This window comes from Magnolia sinica, chromosome 12, assembly GCF_029962835.1.
Source record: "Magnolia sinica isolate HGM2019 chromosome 12, MsV1, whole genome shotgun sequence".
Classification (NCBI taxonomy): domain Eukaryota; kingdom Viridiplantae; phylum Streptophyta; class Magnoliopsida; order Magnoliales; family Magnoliaceae; genus Magnolia; species Magnolia sinica.
Window position 1 is genome coordinate 33454390 of NC_080584.1, and position 26360 is coordinate 33480749.

At 39.5% G+C, this 26360-nt stretch overlaps 1 protein-coding gene across 7 annotated transcripts in view; it reads left to right on the forward strand.

The window, feature by feature from the left end:
- Positions 1 to 26360, forward strand: part of LOC131221206 (uncharacterized) — a 118251-nt gene that overhangs the window by 35429 nt on the left and 56462 nt on the right. For 6 of the 7 annotated variants that reach the window (XR_009159103.1, XR_009159102.1, XM_058216386.1 and 3 more), the window contains one exon: positions 21231 to 21296. The exons of the other annotated variant lie outside the window; for it this stretch is intronic. Coding sequence is in view for 4 of the 6 variants with exons in the window: in XM_058216386.1 (XP_058072369.1) it covers positions 21231 to 21296 (66 nt within the window). In the remaining 2 variants the exon portion in view is untranslated. The remainder of the gene's footprint in view (positions 1 to 21230; positions 21297 to 26360) is intronic. 7 annotated transcript variants of the gene reach the window in all.

The window sequence follows — 26360 nt, forward strand, 5'->3', positions numbered from 1 at the left end:
GGTTCCGCTAAGAAATTACAAGCTCACAGTACTGGACCCTTCAAAATATTGCGTAAAATTGGGTCTAATGCATACAGGGTAGACTTTCTACCTAAAATGGGAATAAATCCGACGATTAATGCGAAAGATGTAGTCCTCTGTCCTAACCCTTCCATTGTTTCTTTTTCCCACCCTTGGCCACTTTTCAACTTTACTTCTCAACTCACTCCACCCCTTCAACTATCAATTGACCGTAAGGAAGAGATTGAAGGGATAATGGATGAGGAGATTGTTTTCACACAAGATGGGGGCTTCCAAAGGTACCTTGTCAAATGGAAGAACAAGCCACCGCCCAATTCCACGTGGCTTATAGAAGCGGAACTGCATTGGATTGATCCGGACCTTCTCGAGATGCACAAATGTTTTCACTCGTCGGAGTCGAGTTCTTCTCCCTCGAGGGGAGTTGATGAGGACATCAGACCCTTCAAAGTTTATCAAAGATGAAGACGGCCGACGAATACATCTTTATAGCTCGATGATGGTTCGTGGCACAGCCAATGAGGATTTTGAGGACCTTATACATATCACTGGATTAATTGAAGGCCCTACATTAGGAGGACACACGTGTAGGATGAGTTAGAAGACTGATTTGTTATACAGGATTTTTATTTTTTAATTTTTTTAGAAAGCTTTGTTTTGCGCATTTTCTTTCTTTTGTTATAGGGGTAGTTTAGTCATTTTCTTTTAAATTTGAATTTTATAAATAGGCTGCTTTCTACCCTAAACCTAATAAATTTTTTTAATGAAAGCTTGTTGCCTCCTTCCCCTCTCTCTCTCTGTGTTAAGTTCTTTTCTTCCCCTAATCTCTTCTCTTCTTCTAACTTCTATTTCTTGCCCTCCAACCTTCTTCTTCTCTTTCTATGCCTAGTCTTTTTCTTTATTGCCATTGACCTTGAAAATTTGAGAATTGATCCCAGCCCCCTCTCAGATTTTCCAGCCGTCTCTATTCCAGAAATCGTTTGATTTCTTTGACTAGAGAAACTGCATTGGTTGTTGGATTGAAACCATGCAAGATCGGGAGTTCCCATCCCTTGTCGGATCCAATCCACGCATGATTTGAATACGGTATCGCATGATTGTAATGATGGTTTGCAACCATTGCACGTTCCCTTTATTATTATCTTTACTATGATATGGAATGTGAATATTTCAATTGATTTGCTTAGTTTATTTCACTAGATAATTTTTGTGCTCACACATGCATTCTAGTTTAGACCGTCCTGCATCAATTGTATAACTTAAGATACACGCTATGCTATTTACACTACACGCTATAGAGGGCTGAACACTACGCAACATGCTACCACTATTTAAAAGATTGTTCAAGATGTACCTTTAAATGTTCAGTTCAATTGTGTCATGGACTTTGTGTCAATTGCTCCTGTGGAGAAAACTGAATTGTTAAAATTCAAAGTTTTTAAGAAATTTGGTAGAAAATGACATGAGTGTTCACTACAAGTTTTGCTGGTTAACCACAATCATCATAATCAAATTTCCACTTTTGATTCCAGAATCCTCTTGATGAACTTCAAAAACCTTTTGATGAACTCTAGAGGGTGGACTAGTTAATAATGCTTTTGCAGAAAGTGAGGTGATTGGTTCCCTCAGATTATGTTGGGAGAGAAGCATTACTTTGGTTGCATAACTTCCCACTATGTGGCCATGTGGGGAATTTAAAATGGAAGATATGGGAAGAAGGGAGGGAGGAGAAAAAGGAAGTGGTCAGGTCTCAGATTTTGAATGATAGACATCAACAACTAGTTGGCATGATAGGAATATATTGTAATAGTAGTCTAGATTCATATTAACCCTCATTTCTTAAACCCCTCATTCAAGCTTCTCGTAGTGTACTTGTTTTTTCACTTCCTAAATTTAGTGATAATATAATGTAACTTAGTTCTGCGCACACATCATTCTCATTAACATCTCGGTGTTCTTAACAGATTGGGATCAGCTTTAACTTCCATAAAACCTTTATCTGGGGTCTTGGAAATTAGCCATGGTAGATGCTCACACTGACAAACTTACATGCAAAAATGGTCCACCCAGTACTAAACCCCAGCCCAACTATTACTTGCACAGCACATGGCCATCAAGCAAAGTAAGATCATGGAGGGTGTAGTTGGCAGGCATACCATTGGCGAGTGATGTACATGTGTGGAGCTCATGGTCAAATACATGCTTGTGGTTGGTCACATAAAATAGGAACGAGCTCACCAATCCATGTTTATTGAACACCATCATGATTCAACACTCTCATATCCTATGCTGTATGTTAGCCGTTAATAATGCAGTACCAACAAATGGAATTCAAGCATTGTTAGGATCTACAACTTTAGTGTTGGAGAAGTTCGTTGAGCATGATCAGACGCACGTACCTATTGACACCATTTTAGCATCATACTGAGTATAAAATGAATGTCACTTATAGCATGCTGTTTTGCCACCTTGAAACATGATTAGACAGAGTTTTGATGTCTTTCATCTCTTCATTGCTTTTATACCCTTAGCATGCATAAATATGCATAATCATACATCATATCAGGTCTTGGCGGCCCCTGGAAGAGAGCACAAGTGGGTGAGTTTGCCTTGGAGTTTGTCTTAGAAAGTGCAATTGACTCTCTAAGAAACCAAAATTCAATCTATTGATGGGGACATTATTAGCTCTGTCTGGGCAACATGAATTGCCATTGGGAAGAGTTGGTGGCTATAGGAGCCTCCACTAGTATGATTGTCATTTGGAATATGGATAGTCTGGTTAAGGAGGGTTGCCCGGTTGCAGTTTCTTTAGTATCTATTCTATTCACGGAGATATCCATAGTTGCACATGGATTTTCTTATCTATTTATGGGCCAAATGTATTGAGCTTTTGTCAAGATTTATAGGCCGAACTATATTGTGAACAATAGATGGAATGCTCCTTGGTGCATGGGAGGTGACTTCAATGTCATATGCAATCCTTTGGAGAAAAGAAGAGGGTCTCACATTAACAATAAAATGTGTGGTTTCAACTTTCAATGAATGGGTGGATAGCCACAACTTCATTGACATTGCCGAGGGTGGGAAGTACTATACTCAGTCCAATAATCACTCAAATTTGGTTTTATCCAAGTTAGATAGTTTTCTTGTCTCTAACCATTGTCCCATTATAGTGGAATCAAGCATCAAACAATGGGGTCTTGTTTCGTGTAGATTTGAATTGATGTGGTTAATGGTTCTGAATGATGGTATCGGCTGCTGTATCAACCTCACAGAAAAATAACACGATACGACATCGTGTACTGGAATCAGGGCCATATCGGCCTGTATCAGTCAGAATTTTTAAAGCAAAAAAACATGAAAAAACATCAGAAAAATAGGAAAAAAATGTTATTTGTCGATTTTACTTGTTGAAGGTCAACTAAATGGGCCTTAATCGAACACAAATTAAACATGATTTGTTGAACAATGGCCCATTTCATTGGAAATACAACAAAAAGAAGAAAATATAAAAAAGAAAGTGAAAGTTTACTCTTCTTTCAGATTTTTCCCATGATGGTCCGCTTCGCTTCGATTTGTTGAATCCCATTCAAATACTTTGTTTTGATCATAAAATAGGTACAGATCTAGCCTAAAATGAGTTTTTAAGATTCTTCTATGGTTTAAATGAAAAGAAGAAGAGAAGACATGAGTGAATTTTTGAAAACAAATTTAAATTTGGGGTTTTATCGGTGTATCAGCCATATCGGCCTTGTATCGGCACCGATACAGGCCGATACGGACTGATACGGTCCAAACGATTCCGATACGGCCAATACAACCTCGTATCGCGTATTGTATTGAGTTGATTCGGACACGATATGCCCATATCAGCTGATACAACACCGATTTTCAGAACTATGGTTAAAAGAGGATGACTCTATTGATATGGTGAAGGATTAGGGGAGGTTGTTTCACGTTTAAGGATAGGCTAGTTTTTTCATTTAATGCAAAAGCTGAGAATGTTAAAGAAAAGTTGAACCAATGGAGCAAGGAGAACCAAAGGAATGTGGATGAAGTTAATAAAGAGGTGTTAAATCATATTCAAGAAATTGATTTGAGGGAAGAGGAGGCTCTTAATGACAAAAGACAAGGGACATTTGAGATTGAAATTCAACAGGAAAGTCAAAGAAGAAGGAATTAACTGGAGGCAGCAGTCATGAGCTTTTTGGCTAAAGAAGGGGAGTGAAAGCACTAAATATTTTCATAGAGTGGGGAGCGCCATAGGAAGAAATGATAGAATTTCTAGTTTCCTAGTTGATGGTGAAAGAACCGAGGGGTGTCAAGTAAACTAAGATGCCACTGTCAATTTCTACTCTTAGTTGCTGTCTTTCCAAGAATGGGTTTAACCAAAGCATGGCAATCTTTTCTTTGATCAAATTTCAAGAGAGGAGCATGAATATAGTTGGGCTAGCCAAGAGATTCGGTTGCAAAGTTGCGCTACCCTCTATTGACATGGGCCTTCTTCTTTGCATGGTTAAGCTCCCATCCACTTATTGGAGCTAGTGTTGAGAGGGTTGAAAGAAAGTTGGGAGAAGAAGATATTTATCTTTCTGAAGGAGTATAACTCTTATCAATTTGGCTCTCTTGAATATGCCAATTTATTTCATGTCCTTATTTAAATTCCCAAATAGGGTGATTAGAAGTTTTGAAAAATCCTAAGGGATTACTAGTGGTGAAGAACAACTGATAAGTACCATCTCTTAGATTGAGTAGAAGTTTTCAACCAAAGTGTTTATAAGGTGTTGGGTGTCAGATCTCTAAACTTCACGAATCTAGCATTGCTCGGGAAGTGCCTTTGTAGGTTTGGTGTAGAAGGCGTTTTTTTTTTTTTTTTTTTTTTTTTGGTCTAGAAACATGTGATTTCGAGTATGGTTCATGCATAGGCAAGGTATTCCGTAAAGGTAACGGTGACCATAACGGCCACCACCATTACACTTACGATACGGGTCATAACGGCTGTTACGACCCCCATAACAGCTGTTATGGTCTCTCTCTCTTGAAAGAAAAAACCTGAAAAACCTGTATCTACCCCGTAACGTTGAAAAACTATCCGAAAAACTAAGATATGTAAAAGTAAATGGACAAAAAAAAAAAAAAAACATACCTATCTTGCCATTCTTCATCCCCACATGGAATGATGAGGTGGCTTGTAGTCGTCACTTGGATCCTAATCCAGTCTGGCAATTATAATGCTGCTCAACATGTTGGCAGTACCGTTCCCAGCTCATCCTTTGCTTGTACCAATGGAAGAACTCTCTTATGTTTCTCTGATACTCATCCTCTCGAAACTATACGAGCACGCCCAGACGTGGGTACATTGATACACGTACATTCATGGCATTTGCTAAGGAGGGTGTCGAGGGAACACATTGAGTCTAACCCCGATTCCCTGATAGCAATGTTTTAAATATTGACGATATTGGCCGATATATCCCATGATATATCTTGTATCCCACCTATGCAATACGAAACGTACAAGTAGTGCCTATATATCCTACATGTTTGATTTGGTGAGCATTTTCAATTTTTGATCCTTTTTTTTATTGAAATTATGTTAAATCAGTGTCAAATGGTTACAAATCCATTGTTTCTTCATGTTTTGCATGAAAAATCATTAAGTTGGAGCTTTGATTTTGATATCCATTGGTTCTTCATGTTCTCCATTTTTTTTCAAAAATTTCCTTCAACCGTTGTCAATTAAGACTAATTTCGAAGTATTTAGAAGTATTTGATGAAATGATAATCACATGCACTCTAGTTTTAAAATTTTGATCCAATTTGAGGAAATTTTGAAAAACAAATAAAAATTTCCCCAATTTCTCCCAAATTGCTTGCAATATTGCACTCCAAACATGAAATCTAGTGTGTATGAAGTTTGATCTACTTATTTGTTAAGTCCTTGTCAATTTTCGGAAATAAAAATCATTTTTAATTAAAATGAATAAAATATTATTAAAATATTCATTTTATTTTTATTTTTCAAAATTTCCCTTCAACTAGCTATCAATTGAGACTAATTTCGAAATATTTAGGAGTGTTTGATGAAATGATCTTCACATAGACTGTAAATGTTATGCATTCAATTTGAATATAGTTTCATTAGTTCAGTCAGACAATGCGTACTAGCTTAGGACCCTATATAAAGGAAACCTATTATGTGCACTTCTTTTTTGAGATGTTTTGATTTAAAAGTGTGTATTAAGGTCTTTTTTTAACAATCCTTGAAGTTTCATTAAAAAAATTCAACCGTTTCCCCAATGTTTCCCCATGTTTCGCAAAAGGTGCGATAAATTACCCAATTCAAATGATATATCTCGTGTGATAACCGATATGTATATCTATAACCGAAGGATGTAATTCGTAACGCGATACCGATATTTTGAACACTACCTAATAGCATAGTTGCTAGTCGTATGGGTACCTCGAATATCCTCCTGTCAAAGGGACATAACTCGAAAAGCTATTCGCCGGCTAACCGTATCTATGGGTGGATGAGTATATGACCGAATGTTAAAGCCACCATGCCCATACCCGTAATATCCCCCATGTACATAAGGTGAGATGGAGGGGGATACTCTGAATTGATGGCCATTGATGACAAGCTGCATGCGAGAGCATCTGCTGCGGGAGAAACAGCCGTGCGTCACCCACCTCAACACTCCACCACCTTAACATATCACCTGGGTAACACCTAATCTACTCCCGATTGATGATACACAGGCACTTTGAAATTGAACATGTGGCACACAAGTAGTCAAATTAAACCATCCAAATTATGGTACCCAGTGTAGTTATATCATGAATCCGAAGTTAAGCTTATCTTATTATCCGAGTTTCAGATTGGTGGACATTTATTGGAAGGGTAAAATGAAAATATCCAATAGTCCTTTTATTTTTTTTGGAAAACATAGGGTCCCCGCCCCATTTTTTAGGTGAGACTATTCCCTGTGGATGCACGCAATCACCCCCAACCACGTGTATCGGGTAGTGTCGGGGAGGGGAGTCAAACGCTTGTAAGGAGAAAATGCTTTCATCAAAATTGTCGTAGAATCAAGAACACAAGAATCCACGAATCAGAGGCTATGATTGTTCGATCAATCTACCTTTAAATAGTTTTTGACTTGGCTAGAGAGGGCTACTCAATCTAGCCAAATTTTGTTTGAATTAACGTATGCCATGTGCACAATTTCTAAGTTCTTGTGCATCTTTTGCAGCATGAGTATGGGCCCACAGAGATTCTTGTGAGCGTGACCAGTGTTCAAAGTATTAGTATCATTACAAGTTCCACAAGCTTGGGATACGGAAACAATATCGATATCGCCAATAACCGGAAACACAGGAAAACATTTGGGAAACATGGTGGAATTTTCCAGTGAAACTTCAAGAGATGCTAAAATACATATATTTGCATGTTTAGAATAAAAAAAATTGCAAAAAGAATTCATGGGGTCGTAAAAGCATGTGATGTTGTTATTTATTTTTGAAACGAGTAATGTTGTAAAAAATTAGTTCAACCATCCTACCTTCCATTCAACAACTATCCAACCTTCCATCCAAACAACCATCGATATTTCAAAATATTGACAACGAACGCTATTTCACCGAGAAATCGTTAACAATTGGAAAGGAAATGAAAGATTGTGGTCTCAATATCGCCCATGTCATGATGATGGTAAGGTCACAATATTATCAAATTGAACATTACTTATTAGCATGCGCCCATAAAAAAAAATTAAATGGAATTTTTTTTAATAAACAAAATTTTGGCAATATCGATACACTGGTGATATTATCGTAGTATCACCGATACAATGATGATACAAGTGGCACCTGGAATTTACATAGTAAAAAATGTTGGCGATACATTGGTGATATCGATACATTGGCAATACAAGCAATACTTGGAATTTACACAATAAAAAATATTGGCAATACATTGGCAATACTTAGCGATACATCACTGATACTCGGAGTTTCTGATACTACCAGTGTTATCGGCATCGTTACCAGTGTTGTCGGTATTGCTGAGTTGGAGATACTGATAATATTGGGAATACTTCGAACGATGGCTGCGACAAACTTAAATGAAGTTCTTGTGGTCGGAAAATGTGTGGGGCCCACAGAGATTCCCATGACAAATCCACTCCATCCATCAGTTTTGCAAGACCACAATTAGACATGAGTCTAAAAACCAAGCGGATCTAAAACTCATGTGGGCCATACCACATGAAACAACGGGCATTGAACGCCACCATTGGAAACTTTGTGGGAACCGCATACGTTTTCCATTAGGATGACATTTGTGCCTACTGTTTATTTGAGTGATAATAACCCTATATATGGTTTGGATGGCATATATGCATCGTGGTTTCCTTGAGCCTTGGGGAAGGTTTTAATGGAGGATGTTTCCATTTCCATTGTTTCATTTGGTGTGGCCTACATGAGTTTTCAATTTGCCCGATTTTTTTATTCCTATCCTATTGTGATATTTCAAAACTGCTGGGTAGAGTGGATTTGTCATGGGCATCTCCGTGGACCCCAACAGCTTCCGGAACTTCCATCCAAGCTAGGACATGAATCTAAAAATCAGACGTGACTAAAAATTAGGACAAGACTTAGCTGTCGCACTCGGATCTAGCAATGGAACCCTGACTCTAGGGCCCACCTTGATGTACACACTGTATATCTATGTTGTCTATTTGTTTCGTTAGATCATTTTATGGCATGGGCCTGAAAATGAAGCAAATCCAAATCTCAGGTGGAACAAACCACAAGAAACAGTGGTGAATGACCATTAAAAACTTTGTGGGCCGAAAAGTTTTAGATCAAGCTAATATTTGTGTTTTCCCTTCATCTAGGTTTGTGTGACCTTATCAATAGATTGGAGGGCAAATAAACATTACACTGGACCCTAGGAAGTCTTTAATGGTGGGTGTTCAATGAACACTTTTTCTAGTGGTGTGGTCCAACTGGGATTTGGATCTACTTCATTTTTGGATCCATGCCATAAAATGATCTGGAAAAATAGATGGACGATGTTGATATACAACGCATACATCAAGTTCCCTACCATTCACTGGATCTAGGTGTGATAGCTAAGTCACGTCAAACGCGGATTACCTACTAATGCTGTGAGTGGCAAGTGGCTATTGGTTTGTGCTCTATGGGCCCCACCACGATGTATGTGTTTTATCCATGCCATCCATCCATTTTGCTAGATCATTTTAGGGCACGAGCCAAAAAATGAGGCAGATCCAAATCTTAGGTGGACCATACTACAAGAAACAATGGTGATTGAATGCCTACCATTAAAAATTTCTTGGGGACAACAAAAGGTTTGGATCAAGTTGATATTTATGTTTCCCTTCTTCTAGGTCTCTGTGACCTAATCAAGAGGTTGGATAGCAAATAAACATTATATTGGGTCCTAGGAAGTTTTTAATGGTAAGCTCTCAATCACCACTATTTTCTTTGGTGTGGTCCACCTGAGATGTGGATCTGCCTCATTTTTGCGCTCATGCCCAAAAAATGATCTGGCAAAATAGATGGATGGCATGGATAAAATACATTACATCACGGTGGGCCCCACAAAGCATCGACAGTAGCCACTTGTACTCACAACGTTAGTAGGTTATTTGCATCCTCCCTGTAAAAAGAGTTTCCGAAAGCTATTTTGGGTAAAAAGGGTTTCTACAAGCTACGATTAAAAAACCCCAAAATCCACCAAAAATAACAAAAGACTGGCTGAAATCCATGTTTCCTATGAAATCCATCATCTAATTGAAGTAAAAAAGGAAATTTGAGGTTTTTTTGTACCTATCAATGACCAGCGTATGGTTGTCATGGTTGTTGGTCAATCTGCGATTGGCCCACCAAATAGAAAATCACTCTCACATAGATCTTTAAAAGAAAATCGAAATGAAAGCTCTTTTTTTTTTTTTTTTTTGATTTTTTACCTATTTACGCAAGGTCACTCTCACTGAAATTCGATGTCAACATCGGCTCTTTTATCGACAAAATCGGTTTGTTGGCTATTGTATGGTCTGTGACAGGCTGTGTATGAGGTAGCTACAACGAATTTATCACTAACAACCCAATTTATCAAGAACACAAAATTATTGTCGAATTTTCAAAGAAAAAGGCAAAGATACAAAATTATGGGGTTTCTGTGTCACCGGTGCGGCGATACCAAAAATATCAGCGATGTTATTGACTTTTCACTGACAATTGAAACACTGCCAGTAACAACAGTATCATCCACATATACTACAAGCAAAATGAGACTTGAGATACCCTTCCATACAAAAATGAAATGATTAGCATGACTTCAAACAAAGCCATAGTTTAATACAACCTTGTTGAACTAGTCAAACCATGCATTTGGAGATTGTTTTAACCCATAAATTGCATTTTGCAGTTTACACACTTTGTCATACTCTCCTCAAGCAACAAATCTGGGAAGTTGCTCCATCTAAGCAAAATGTGTGATTTCATTGAATGGATGGGCGAAGTGTTTTCCTTACTTACAGATCGTACAAGAGGAAACATCATCCACCTGCACATTTCGAATGAATGCCTGAGGAAATCTCGAGACAGCCTAGAACTGGAAAAGCACCACACTTATGGGGCCATGACTAGAATAGCGAATTGTCCTTCTAGCTATGGCAGACAAACGATAAAAGCTATGTGGTTATGCAACCAAATGGCCGCACAAGCTGGTTGATTACAAATTTAACTGATCCGACCATTTAGATTGTCTTAATTGATGATCTATCCATGGTCTGCTGATCAATCTAATGAGATCAATGGTCGGATTACATTGTAAAGCTGATAAGATCTATCAGATGACTTATGAATTTGTAGGATGTATTTGCTTTCGTTAGTTTCTAGCATTAGGTTTAGCCAGGGTTTCAAATATCGATACTATCGGCCGATATATTGGCTGATATTATCAGTATTGCACCACTGCGAGACGATACACTCGCGATAACCCCCGGAAGATACCAAAAAATCCCAAATCCAGATATCAGCTGATATATCGTCGATATCGCACGATATATCGACGATATCGCGTGATTTCCTCTCCATTATTGTCGGACATCAACGCACGGACAGTCACGGGTGGATTGTAGGGGACTCACGAGTCCCACTGTAGCTAACCACCCACAAACACCATAAAAATCGGATCCGAACAATGGAGAATAAATAAAAAAAAATGAATTAGAAAAAAAAGAAAGAAATCGGAGATTACCTGGCTGTAACGGTGATGGGAGGTGGGCCATTCGACAGGTAAGTATGATTTTCTTGTCATTTTCTTCAACTTCTCTCTTTCTTGGACATTCCGGCGAGGAATCAGGCCGGATCGACGAACCGTTCCTTCCAGAACGAGATTTGAGGAGACGAACTTGCATGAAAGATGGATCGGACTGGATCGGACTGCGTGGATGGAGCCATGGAGGTGAAAATGGGAGAGGGAAAGTGAAAAGAGGGGCGCGATGGGGAAATCGGGTTGCGTACTGAGTTACTCAGTACGCTTTTATCGTACTGAGTAAACTTTGTAGGGCCCATTGTGAAGTATATAGTTCATCCACGCCGTCCATCTGTTTTTCCAGATCATTTTAAGGGTTGAGCCCAAAAATAAAGTATATCAAAATCTCAAGTAGACCATACCAAAGGAAACAGTGGAAGTATTGATTTCCACCGTTGAAATATTTATAAGGCCTCCAATGATGTTTATTTGTCATCTAAATTGTTCATAATATCACAAAGACATGGATGAATGGAAAAAACAAATATCATCTTGATCTAAAACTTCTGTGGGCCCCCAAGAACTTTTCAACGGTAGACTTCAATTCAAACTGTTTCAGGTGGTGTGGTCCACTTGAGCTTTGGATATGATTAATTTTTCTTTCAAAAGCCCTGAAATTATATAATAAAACGGATGGACGGATTTGATAAAATGCCTGAATGACAGTGGGCCCCGCAGTTTTCTCAGTACACAGTGCGCAATCCGCTTTGGCGGATGGAAATAGGATTGCGTACTATTTACTCAGTTCGCTTTTATAGTACTGAGTAAACTCAATTGGGTCCACCTTGAATGTATGCGGTTTATCCAATCCGTCCATAAGTTGTTTCAGCTAATTTTATACGTTGAGCCTAAAATTGAAGCAAATACAAAGCTCAAGTGAACCATACCACTGGAAACAGTGGGAATAGTGATTTCGACCATTGAAATCTTTCTAGAGCCCAAAGTGATATTTATTTCTCATCCAACATGTTCATAAGATAAAAAAGACTTGGATGTAGTGAAATAAAAAATATCAGGTTGATCCAAAACTTCGGTGGCCCCTAAAAATTTTCAATGGTAGACACTCATTTCACACTATTTCCTGTGGTGTGGTCTATTTGATCTTTGGATATACTTTATTTTTGGTATATGGAACTGAAATTAACTTTTAAAATTGATGGACGGTGTGGATCAAATAGATAAATCACGGTGGATCCCACAGAGTTTACTCAGTACGCTTAGCATACTGAGTTACTCAGTATGCAATCCGCTTCCCCGCGGATGGGGTAAATGCTTTCCACTATTGAAACCTTTCTCCTCTGATTTCTATGGTGGGGTCCACTCGAGCTCTGGATCTGACCCATTTTTTGGCTCATGCTATAAAATGATCTCTTCAAATGTATGGACGATGTAGATAGAAAAAATACATCATGGTGGGGCCCATGTAACTTGGTGAAGTCTCGTGCCCCCGTCACTGACGGGCAGTCACGTCCGATTGCGTACTTAGTACGCTCTTATCTTACTGAGTAAACTCTATTGGGCCCACCGTGATTACACGTGGTTTATCCACGCCGTCCATTCGTTTTTACTGATAATTTTAGGCGTTGAGCCCAAAATTGAACCATATCCACAACTCAAGTTGACCACATTATAGGAAATAGTGTTGAATGAACATTGACCATTAAAAACGTTGTGGGAGCCATAAAAGCTTTGGAACAACCTGATATTTATTTTTTCCCTTCATCTGGGTCTTTAGGACCCAATCAACAGATTGGATGTCAAATAAACAGTACAGTGGGCCTTACGAGGATTTTAATGGTGGATATCCAATCATTATTGTTTTCCTTTGGTGTGGTCCACCTGCGATTTATATCCCTATGATTTTTTGTATCAGTCCCTAAAATGATCCGTAGAAATGGATGAAACAAATACATTATGGTGGGGCCCATAAAAAACTGACCACTAGCCATGAGGCCGGTGTCAGGGGGAGTAGCTAATCCGTCTCCCGCGCGACGATATTGACGGGTTGCGTAACCAGACTGCCTGCTGAAGTGACGCACCAAGTTCTGTGGGGCCCACCATGATGTATGTATTGTATCTACACCGTCCATACATTTGGGTATATCATTTTAAGGCATCAGACCAAGAATGAGTCAGATCCACTGTTTTCTGGCTACGCACCGTCCTAAAATTTTTAATGGTGGGCGTCACTATCTCCACTGTTTTATGTGGTGGGGTCCACATGAGCTTTGGATCTGACTCTTCTTTTTCTCATGGCCTAAAATGATATCTCTAAATGGATAGACGGTGTGGACACAACACATACATCATGGTGGGCCCCATAGAACTTGGTGCGTCATTTCACACTGTTTCCTGTTGTGTGGTCCACTTGAGATTTGAATATTCTTCATTGTGGGGCTCAAGCCCTGAAATTATATGGTAAAATGGATGGACGGATTGGATAAAATACATAAATTACAGTGGGCCCCACAAAGTTTATTCAGTACGCAGTCTGATTCCCCCTCCACCCGCATTTAGCAAATGGCCCATAGTAGCGCATTAGAAGAAGCTGTGGGGCCCTCAGTGTTGATCATGTACCATCCATACATCTGCTGTCCAACCTCATCATTCAATTTTTATTTTTATTTTTAATTTATTTATCTCTCGCCCATTTCTCATCATTGTGTCTACTCCGTTTGATTTAAATTATGATATGCTAGGTATTCAATCTTAAGTAAGTTATAAGTGCCTAATTACTAACCTGATTAACGACTTTGATTGAAGGTCCACATCATGGTGGCCCCTAATTACTAACCTATTGTTGGCATCAAATCTCATTGTTCCATGTGGTGTGGCCCATCTGAGTGGTGGATCTATCTGATTTTGGCTCTATCCAATCTCAATGGATAGATAAAATATTGTTTTACAGATAAAATATGTCGGGAGGAAGAGGAGGGAGACAACCTGATATAGGGTGGACGTACGGTCGGCCCATTCTCGATAATCGATTTGGGAGTAGTTGTGATTTATGTGGCCATGTATTGAGGAGTGGTGGGGTAATGCGCCTAAAGGAGCATTTAGCAGGAGGGTATCGCAATGTTGTGGATTGCCCTAAGTGCCCACGGATGTGCAAGAACAGATGAACACCATATTGAAAAAAAATGTGAAGTCAAAAGATGAATGACATGCGCGGGAGAGGGAGATTAGGGAGGAGTTGGGGCGACCACCATATGCAGGTGAGGATGATGTTGTGGATCTTGATAATGATGATGATCCCGAATACAGACGCGCAATTCAAGAGTCCATACGGGATCAGTGGGAGAGGGATCAGAATAGGAGGTGGGACACAAGTAGGCCTAGATTTGAGGAGTCTATCCATGAGCGTGGTGGGGGGAGTGGAGCAGGGGAGAGTGTTAGGGGTGGATCAGGGGAGGGAGTAGGAGGGGAGGAATATGGGGCATGGGCAAGAGTAGTAGCATGCGGGTGCCGGATTTACCTTCAGATCCGAGGATGTATAAAGAGGCAGAGGGACACAAAAGAAAATAAAGGAGATGTTTAGTGGGGGGGATGTGAGGAAAAAAGTTGGAAAATTTATAGCAATTTTTTTTTTATATACGATCAAATCCCTACAAATGCCGCAGCAAGCCCGCACTTCAAAAATATGATAAGTGAAGTGTAGCGTGGGGTTAGGGTGTGCTGCCGCCCACACCCGCATAGATCATGGGGAAATACTTGGATGATGAACATGCAGAAATGAAAACATACGTTGATTCGTATCGGCAGTCATGAGAGATGTACGGCTGCACCGTCATGTGTGATGGTTGGACCGGACCAACGAAGATGTCGATTATAAATTTTATGGTCTATTCTAGGGGACGGGCAGTGTTCCTAAAGAGTATAGATGCGAGTAGTAAGATCAAGGATTCTAACTACATTTACAAACTAATGCACAACGTCATGCAAGATGTTGGGAGGAAAAATATGGTGCAATTTGTCACGGATAATGGGAGTGCATTTGTTAAGGCGGGGAAGGATATTCAGAGCAAGTATCATATATATTGGACCCCCTATGCAGCCCATTGCATTGATCTGATGCTAAAGGAGATCGGGAATAGGCCATCGGTGAAGACTGTAATTACTGATGCACGACTCATCACGAACTTTGTATACAACCACGCATGGCTATTAGCCGCAATGCGCGAGAGGTGAGGTGGGGATATAGTGGGCCCCGGAGCGACGCGATTCGCCACAAATTATATCGCCTTAAGTAGCCTTCTCAAACACAAACAGGGGTTACGAGAGCTTTTCGCCTCTCATGATTATGTAGAATGGAAAAAGAGGTTGACGAAAGTAACCTATAGAATCTAGGAGCTAGTGCTGGAAAATTCATTTTGGGATAAAGTGCGTGGTGTTGTGGGTATTCTAGAGCCCATTTATTTGGTGTTGAGGATGGTGGACAGTGAGACAAATCCGTCGATGGGGTCGCTGTATCCGTCTATACAGCTGATGAAAGATGCCATCATGGTTAAAGCTCCCAATGCATATAAGTGGGTGCATGCAATAATAGACGACCGTTGGGAAATGACGCTTTCTCACCCACTACATCAGGTTGGTAAGTACATATATGGATTTTTTATTTTTCCATATGTAATAATAAACGAGGGTTGTACCGATGTGTATATGTTGGTTTTCAGCGTATTTCCTGAATCCCAAATACCACTACAGCCGGAACCTCTTCGAAGATAATTCATTAAAGAGGGCTGTGCATGAGGTGTACGATCACTTATTACCCGACTGTCCGGGGAAAAGAACATTTGGAAGTGAGGTAAATATATTCCGCACTTACATTCTCCTTATCTTCATCTCAATATTAAATACTTATTCTGGTTGCTATACGCCATCAACAGATTGTTAAATTTCGCGACGCGGTTGGAATGTTTGGGTGTCACCCTGCGGTGAAGTCAAGGAACGCCATGATGGCATGTGAGTTACTGTAGTAAACTTAACTTTTATATTATTTTGGAAAATCTAGGATAATGAAAGAATCTTATGATATGTAGGCGAATGGTAGTCCATGTATGGGATTGACTACGAGGTTTCACAACGACTGGCTGTCCGTGTGCTTGCACAGTCGGTGTCCTCGTCACCCTTTGAAAGGAATTGGAGTACTTTCTCCCTCATACATACAAATAAACGTAATAGAATAGGGTATGAGGGGCTTCAGAAGCTAGTGTATTGTCACTACAATATGAAGTTACGAGAGAGGCTGCTTCGCTCGGAAGGAAGAAGAAAAGCGCATGAAGACCCAATGGACCTGATGATGGTCGGATAGCATGCATATGCTGAGGATGCGGAGGATCGCCTAGTTTACCAGTGGGCTAGGTCGGATGACTTAGATACCTCGGATGGGCGAGCAGAGCCACATATTGCGGCAGAAGCAGAGACACAAGAGATTGATGTTGACGCACATGTGGAGCGGCAGAGGTCTCCTGATGAGGCATTCGACCCATTGACGAGGAGTCCGGAGGGCAGCCCACGACAGTTACTATCAAGTGGGACACGTGGCAGGGAAACATTGTCTGACACCGAGACCAAGTCAGAAAGTGATGTGGGAAATGAGTCCGGTGATGATGATGACGTCGATAAGGGTGATGATGACTCTGATGACAGTAAGGATGATGATGATGATGGTGGTGGTGGTGGCGGCAGTGACGGGGATAGTGGCGACGTGGGTGGGAGTTAGGATAAGAGGCCTCTTAGCCCTTTTACCGGGGAGGAGAATTTTGATCATTCCACACGGGACCTTGACCATGGTTCTCGTCTAAGAGAACCACGACCCCGTCTTGTTTACAATAAGACATACACGCGTCAAAAGCTACTGCAGAAAAAGAAGACTCATAAACTTTCAGATTTTGAAGAGCTGCTGGTAAAATGCATGAGGGACACAAACGTTCATGGCAGGTGACGTGGCTCTAGATTTGGATCACGGACAAGGGAGGGGAGCTCGAGTTACAGGCCACAACATGAATCTGGATCACAAACACTGGAGAGTAGCTCGAGTTTTGTGCCACAGTATGGGCATGGATATGGATCTAGTGGATATTTGACGAGCAACTCCAGCAGTTACGGCACATCATTTTTTGACCCTGGTCAGGAGTTCACTTCTGGATATGGGTGAGGATATGAGTAGTAGTATGGATATGGGCAACAATATGGATACCAAGGAGCTTCATATATGCCCTTCCCAGATCCATATCAGTTACAGATTGTGACGATTACGTAGTACCCATGGATGAGCCTATTGATTCAGTTCGGAGAGGATGAGTATCAACGTTATGTCAGGAAGTATCTTAACTGGTACCTCTCTACTATGACTTGGGCACAATATTGTCTATTTGTGGAGCAGCGGTACTATGCCTAGCCCCGTCGAGATAGAGATAATGATTACGACCCACCACGCAACTCTATGTGGGTTTAGACCACAATTAGTCCCCATCATTGATATGTATATTTTTCAAATTTTACTTCTTCAGTTCTTCTTTTGCTTTTCAATGAATTGGTTGTGTTTTCATACATGACTATAATATATTTATAAATATCATGCATTCAATTTAAATATAGTTGCGTTAGTTCAGTTAAACATCGCATAACTTAGGACCCTATACGAAGGAAATTTATTATGTGCATCTTTGTTTTGAGATGTTATGATTTAAAAGTGTGTATTAAGGGCCTTTTTAACAATCCCCAAAGTTCCATTAAGAAATTCAACCATTTTCCCAATGTTTCTCCATGTTTCCCAAAAAGTGCGATAAACTATGCGATACAAACGATATATCCCGTGCGATAACCGATACGTATCTGTATCCCAAGGGTGCGATACATTGTATGATACCGATATTTCGAACACTGGGTTTAGCAATGGCTTATCTAATAACTTTCCTATTTGTATTTTTTTAAACGATGTCCGAATTATGTGAAATTGGTCATGTTTGATTGCCCATTGAGTTAGCTTTCAAACTAGCCCAAGATCTTGCAAATTCCAACACCATTTGAGTGAGCTATCACATATGGCCCATATGGTGGTGACGCGATTCAAGGACATTTTAGTCATTTCCACAAATTAGGGCTTCCATATTTGTTGAAGGCCTATTTAAGGCTATGTTTGGAGGTGTACAAAGCATTATGATGATGATGAAAATCTTATTTTTGGTTTTGCTGTTTCTTTGGTTCGGCAGAGGATTTGGAGAAGCTTTCATGATCTTTAGCATCCAGCTAGGGATTGTTAGGGTTCTTCCCTATGATCTTGTTTATGTTTCTTTGATGCTTTGCATCCCCTATGGGGTTTGCATCATGTGGTAAAGGGCATAGGCAACATAAATTTTCAAACAAGGCACTGGGAGCTAGTTTGAGGCCATAGAGGGCACAACACAGGTGTTAAACTTGTCTGGATGAGCATGATAAGCTAGATGGAAGAGCCATATGAACTTCTGCATGTAAATCATCATTAAGAACAATTCTTAACACCCATCTGAAAGAGCACCACTAGTAAACATCTGCAATGACAATAAAAGTGTGAACGTATATCATCTTAGCTGTGGCAGAGGTGGTCTCCTTATAGCCAAACCTTTACTCTTGAGTATATTCCTTAGCAACAAGCCAAGCATTGTAATGTTCAAGACTAACATCTCATTAGTCTTCACTTTATCTACCCTTCACAGCCAACTGCCTTCTTGCCAAGAGCAAGAGAAACCAAGTCCCAAGTATGTCTAATGTGGGTGTTCATATTAGTTTTCCAATGCCTCTACATTGTGATAGTTGAAGTGTCTAACATCGCCGGTAACACCATTTTTTTATATCAGCAGACCAAGCACATAGAGAGACTGACATTTCCTTCACCATCAATGTCATGATGGCAATAACTCTCTTCCTCACACCTCTTCAGCATTGCAAATTGGTTGACTTATTCACAAAGTCCCATACAGGGGTGTATATGAGGCATATTTCTTGTTTTCAATAAGGGCAGATTAGTCAATGGTTAGGGTAATCTACTCTTGTTAGGCAGTAAACTAAATGCATTTGTTCATGTTAGATTTCTGTTGGATATATATTCTGCTCAGTTTTGTATATTTGCTTTTCATTCTGATCCTTGTCATCCCTCATAAGGGATCTCTCATATGTGTATATATCCTCAGCCGAAACATGCCTAAATGCAACAATAAAATACTTTCCTCAACTTATTTCATTCTGAAGGCTAGTGCCCTGTGCCCATGCTTGAGATTGCTTTTAGGAAGTGGGGGCATGAGATGTTGCAGCTCACATGATGCGGAGATAGCAAACATAGCTTTGACTTCAACAATAACAGACTTGATTTCACATCTCCAGTGAGCCTAGCCAGTTGGAGTTTTTGGGTGCCTTTTGGTCATTCACTTGAATTCTTAGTCAAGTGATGTAATTTTCAAATTAAATAAAAGAAAAAAGTTTATCTCAGCAGGAAATGGATGTTCAGCAGGGTCAAAATTTTCATCTCTCTAATGAATCATTTTGCTGCCATCTAGAGCACAGTTAATTAACCACATTTTCCTATGGAATAAATTATTTATTACCATCAGATATTTTCTTCCTTAATCTTCACTTTGACAAAAGTTGATTTTTACTTAGGTCTCTCACTGCTATCTTCACTTTTTTAACGTAATAATAATGATGGAGAGTTTCTGTCAGTGGAAATCATTTAATTTCAACCACATTTGATAATAGGTAGTAGGGACATGCATCCCCAGTAGCAGAGGGTTAAGGAGAAGATAATTATTAAAAATTAGAAGATTAAACCAAAAACCTAGGGCATTAGATATTTTAATACATTTTAACTGAATATACCTATTAGACCTCCATCTTAAATACCAAAGTGGTAAGTATATTTTGGTATAGCCCTGTTGCTGTAATCTAGAATGGAGTGGTCTGTCCATGTAAACATACCATATCTTTGCGAATGTTGCTCCCTGTCCTGCTCTCGGTTGCTTGAATCTGAGGCTGAAGTTTACTTGGTATTGACTGATGTGGGCCTTTCTGGCCGAGTCCAGGCTGGAGTTTGGCCCTCCCACTGCTGAGTCCTATATTTAGGGATAGTTGCACCAATTCCTGCTCCCACTGTGTTGCTGGAATCTAAGGGTGAAGTTAGCTTGGTTTTGACTGAGTCCGGACTCTTTCTGGCAGAGTCTACTCCGGAACTTGGTCCACTACCTGCCTAGACATGCCAACAAGAATTAAACCTTACTCTTTGATCACGCAAAGTCTGGTATGTCATTTTGGCTTGCTTCCTCTGCCACCTGCTCGCACTACCAAAGTTAGTGTCATTTCGTTGTTGACAATCATTGTTTTTCTTTGTCAAAGATTGCAATTTATTTTTTCTTGCTTGTTTCAAGTTCCATTCTTAATTTAGATATTAGCCGTTCCCATGACATCATGCAATCTGTGTATCTACTTCTCCTAATAGGAAGTGGAACTTTGGTTTCATAGATTTATTATAGAATATCAAACAGCATGAGATTAAGACATTTTACTCCGAACCTATCGGAACTGAAGAAGTTTTTGTTATTGTCTTCTTTTAATAAACATCAAGAAACAGGTTAGCTTGGTTCCATCACCTCTACTTTATGCCACATCTTGTTCCCTTAGATATATGTAGACATGCATTCTGGTGTGAAAAAATAATTTGGGGAGTGCAATTGCATATAATATGGGTGTAATATGTTATTTATATATAATAGTGTACCATGTTGCAATCATCTGTCTAGTGAACTCGTTCTTTGCAGACTATGAATTCATATGTTGTCATCAATCTTGGCAATATCTCCTAATTGGTTTCGTTGTTCTTTATTTATTTCAGGAAATGTTTCAGCCAGTTAAAGTTACTGATGGTCTTTGGATTATTCCTGAGTGGGCAACTCCCCCTGTACGATTAACTCCAAGTATATGTTAAACTTTACAAAAAATCCTAACTATATTTTAGAACTATCAATATTGCAACTTCTTCTTTTGTTCTAGTACATTTCACAGTGTTCTTCTTTGTTCTTTTATTTTTCTCTCTTTCTTTCCTTTTATTTATTTATTTATTTTTGCACGTCAAATTTCTTCACCTTCTGATGAAAGCAAATTATACTTGGTCTTTATGCTGTTATCTGCAGATACAACTAGTTTCTTTTTCTTTCTTTCTTTCTTTATTTTTTCATGTGTTTTCATGCTCTCACTCAAATGCGTGGGGCTACACTTTGATGGGAGATTATCTCCATTGATGACATGTTACATATGGGCTGGAACTGCTCTTCTTATACAACTTAACTAGATTTCTTATTTTCTGTTTGTAGACACATACATTTCTGTACCGTGGGTCCTATCTCTTTGGACCATGGGCCGTCTTTTGTTCAGAGACTGTGGGCCTTCTCTTTTTGGACTATGGGCCGTCTTTTATTCTCTTCTCATTTCTCTTATTATTTTTCTTTCTTTTGTTTTTCATCTTTACCCTTGGTTCCAAGAATATTTTATGTAATTTGGGACATCACTTAATATGAATAAGAAGGGAGCAGGACATACTGCCATAATTAGAGTTTTTTTTCTCTCCCTAACGCTTTATTTTCTTTGACTGTCTGACATGGTATCAAAGTAGAAAAGCTCCTAGTGTTTTCTCCTCATCCTTCTTATTCTCGCTTTCTCGTCTCTCCTTTTTGTTCTTATTCTCATATTTTTCTCTTGGTTCGAGAGTTGTGATAGCCTAATCAGTGATGGAATTTGAGCAAAGAGGAGAGATCTTGCAGCGGTTTCTATTTTTCTTTGAAGGCTTTCTTGATGGTCAGTTTTGATAAGGTTTTTTGGGCCTTTTTTTTTCATCCCTATGTATAGTATTTTTTTTCCTTTATTTATTTTTTTAAATTTTTGTAAGATTCCCTTCTCCTCTTTGGTGGTTTGATTTGGAATTACGAGGATTGGTACCTTTTTTATTTTATTTTTTAGGTCTTTTTTTAGACTTGCAAACTATGCTGGTTATGACATTTTTTTTTTTTGATTTGTATGAAGTCTTGATATATAGTTCTCAATTATTTGGGATAAAATATGGCTTCATCATCGACATGCGAGACAATTGATCCCATCACCTCCAAGGTAGAAAGGTTGATTGTTCATTATGAGAGTCTTGGGTTACAAATTACAACTCATAAACTTAAGTCCAATAATTTTCTTTAATTGTCAAAAGTTGTTGAGATGTTTGTTAGAGGAAAACAAAAGTTGGGATATATAGATGGCAATATATCGAAACCTCCTACGATTGATCCTTGTTACAGAGAGTGGAAATTGACCAATTTGTTCAGAAAACGTAAAAGGCAGTGTATTTCTCATCTTATTAAATGATTTGTTTCCTATCATTATTTGTCTCTAGTTCACAGGTCCTTTGCTTCTGTCCTTGAGTGTTCTTCTTCCACCGTTTCTAGCAATCTTCAAGCGCTTTCAATTCTCCTCTATAGTGACAAGCTATGGAGGAAGAGATGGCTATGCTTGAGAGGAATCATACATAAGAGATGGTTTATTTACCATTTGGGAAGAATCCGGTGGATTATCGCAAGGTGTATGCTCTTTTGTCTAACTTTTATGTGTAAGTATTTTGGATTTAATGTCCTCATTGTGAGGTTCCTCTGTTTATATAGAAACTCTAGGCTAATTATAAGGCTGAATTGCAGCCATTAACATCAATGTAGGCTAACAAACAAGGAAACAATAACTGTACAAGATATATGCCATAAATAGATGACCTAATTATGGCTAAATATATGCTGTCCATGCTGTCCTGATTGACATCCCCCCTCAAATTGATGCTGGTCGATCAAGAAGCATCAATTTGCCCACTAGGAACTGATGGCGCTGTCGTGTCATGGCCTTGGTAAACACATCAGCTATCTGAAGGTCAGTGGAAACATGAGGAAGAGAAATGATACGAGTGTCTAAGGCTTCCCGAATAGAATGACAGTCCACCTCAATGTGCTTCGTTCGTTCATGGAAAACGGGATTAGCAGCAATCTGAATGACACTAATATTATCAGCATGGAGAGGTGTAGGATCAAATTGGGAAAAATCAAGCTTAGCCAGAAGCCTACGAAGCCAGACAATCTCAGAACAAGTAGCAAACATGACACGGTATTCGGATTTAATAGAAGATTTAGAAACATGAGGTTGTTTCTTACTCTTCCAAGAGATCAATGAATCACTAAGAAACATGCACCAGCCTGTGATAGACCGGCGAGTATCAGGACATCCGGCTTAATCCGCATCACTATATGCAACAAGGCGAAGAGGAGAGTCGGTTGGGAAGAACAACCCACGGCTAGGGGACCCTCGAAGGTATCGGATGATACGACGAACGACAGCCAAATGTAGATGGCGTGGAGTCTGCGTGAACTGGCTAACCTGCTGGACAACGAAGGAAATATCAGGCCGAGTAATAGTCAAATAGTTCAAACTGCCTACCAACTGTAGAAACAGAGTAGGATCAGACAGCAGATCACCCTCATCACAACGATACTTCGTGTTTACTTCTAGAGGAGTATCCACAGAAGAAGTATCCTGAAGACCAACTAAAGCAATCAAATCCTGTGTGTACTTATGTTGATTCAGAATGATATCGGAAGGATCCATGTGAACTTCCAACCCTAAGAAGTATGTAAGAGGACCAAGATCCTTTATATGAACGAGGCCTGAAGATGCTGCTGTAAACGAGTGATCAAGTCTGAATCCATCCTCGTGATAACAATATCATCAACGTAAACAAGAAGAAGAACAATACCAATAGAGGTCTTATGAAGAAACAAAGAGGAGTCATATTGACTCCGCTCAAAGGAAAACTGAAGCAAGGTAGACCGGAACTTACTAAACCATGCCCGGGGAGCCTGTTTTAATCCATACGGAGATCACTTCAATTTACATACATCAGAAGAAGAGGAGGTCAAGCCAGGCGGCAGAGCCATGTGAATTTCCTCTTTGAGATCACCATGAAGAAATGCGTTTTTAACGTCCATTTGATGAAGTGGCCAGCCTTGGCACGCTGCAATAGAAATAGCCATCCACACCGTAGTCATCTTAGCGACTAGAGCAAAGGTCTCCTCATAGTCCACCCCATATTCCTGTCTGTTACCAAGTGCAACCAATCGGGCCTTATAGCGATCCAGAGTACCATCGGAACGCAGCTTAGTCGAGTAAACCCATTTACAACCAATGGCTTTAACATTTGCCGGACAAGGAACAACATCCCATGTGTGATTGTCCTGAAGAGCCTGAAGTTCTTTGGCCATCGCCTCACGCTAACATTCATGCTTAACAGTCTCGGAATGACATGATGGAATTGAAATAGAGGACGAAGTAGCATGAAGAGATGTATGAGAAAAACCATACTAATCAGGAGGACGAGAGACTCTAGTAGACCGGCGAGGAACAATGTTAGAACCCGGATCATCCGCAGAAGGAATAGTTTGAACAGGATCGGATGTAGGGCAGGCTCAGGAAGGGGCAAAATCGGTCGTTAGCGTTCATACACAAATCCAGGTTTGAATCGCTCAGGAATAGGAGTCAAGTCATCAAAATGAGGAAGAACATTGATCTCAGGCAAGAATGCAACATGAGTAGAAAAGAAAGACTGATTTTCAAAGAAAACAACATAACGAGAAATACGAAATCTGTTAGAGCATGGATCATAGCAAACATAACCTTTGTGTGAATTACTATAATCCATAAAAGCACATTTAACAGATTGGGTAGAAAGTTTGTGTCGTTCATGTGGTGGCAAATGAACAAAACAAACACAACCAAAGGTATGCATATCGAGATAGTTGGGATGCTGATGATGAAGACGATAGTAGAGAGATTCAAAATGCAAGACACTTGAAGGCAATCCATTAATTAAATAAACTGCCGTGGATAAGGCTTCCACCCAAAATTTAGAAGGAATGAAAGATTCAAGCAATAACGTTCGAACAACCTCCAACAGGTGGCGATTATTACATTCAGCAACACCATTCTGCTGAGGTGTATAAGGACAAGAACGCTCAGAAACAATTCCTTTTTGCTTGAGAAAGGTATGAAATTCATGAGACATTCAACACCCGAATCGGACCTTAACACTTTAATGCCTGAAGAGAATTGAGTTTCAATATAAGCCACAAATTGTTGAAACACAAAAAATACCTCAGATTTAGAACGAAGAAAATAAATCCAGGTATACCTACTATAATCATCAATGAACGTGACAAAATATTTATAATTTGCATGAGATATAACAGGAGTAATACCCCACACATCACTATGGATCAAATCAAAACTGCTTTCAGCACGACTACCATGGGCAAGAAAGGAAAAAGACTTACTCTTACCTAATTTACATGTTGAGCAATCAAAAAAGAGATGAGAGGAAAATTGATCTTTATTACCCAACAAACCAGAGTTTACTAAATAAGATAGAACAATATAGTTAGGATGACCCAAACGTTTGTGCCATACTTTACCCTTATTGTTTATAGTAGTACAAGCAAAAGAAATGCAAGAAGGAATGGAAAAATGTAGCGGAAACAATCGTCCAACTTTAGGCCCCTTCGCGCATATCTTCCCCGACACTTGATCCTGCACAATACAACTATCATGAGAAAACCCAACATTACAGTTGTTATCAACCAATTGTCCGACGGAAATGAGACTAGTAGAAAGCTCAGGAGATACAAAAACTTCTTTAACTAATGAATTATCCCCAACAGCATGAATAGGTAACTAACTACCATCAGCAATCTGAATGTACGATGAGCCACGATAATTCCGAACATTGGTAAGAGTGTTGGAGGAACTAGTCATATGATTAGACGCAGCAGAATCAACAAGCCAAGGTAAAGATGGTAGTGTACTGTACCTTGAAGCCCCAAGGCTGAAAAGGCTGAAATAATCATTTGCTGAACTGTTTCAGGAGTAAGAACAAAGGGATCACCACCTGTAG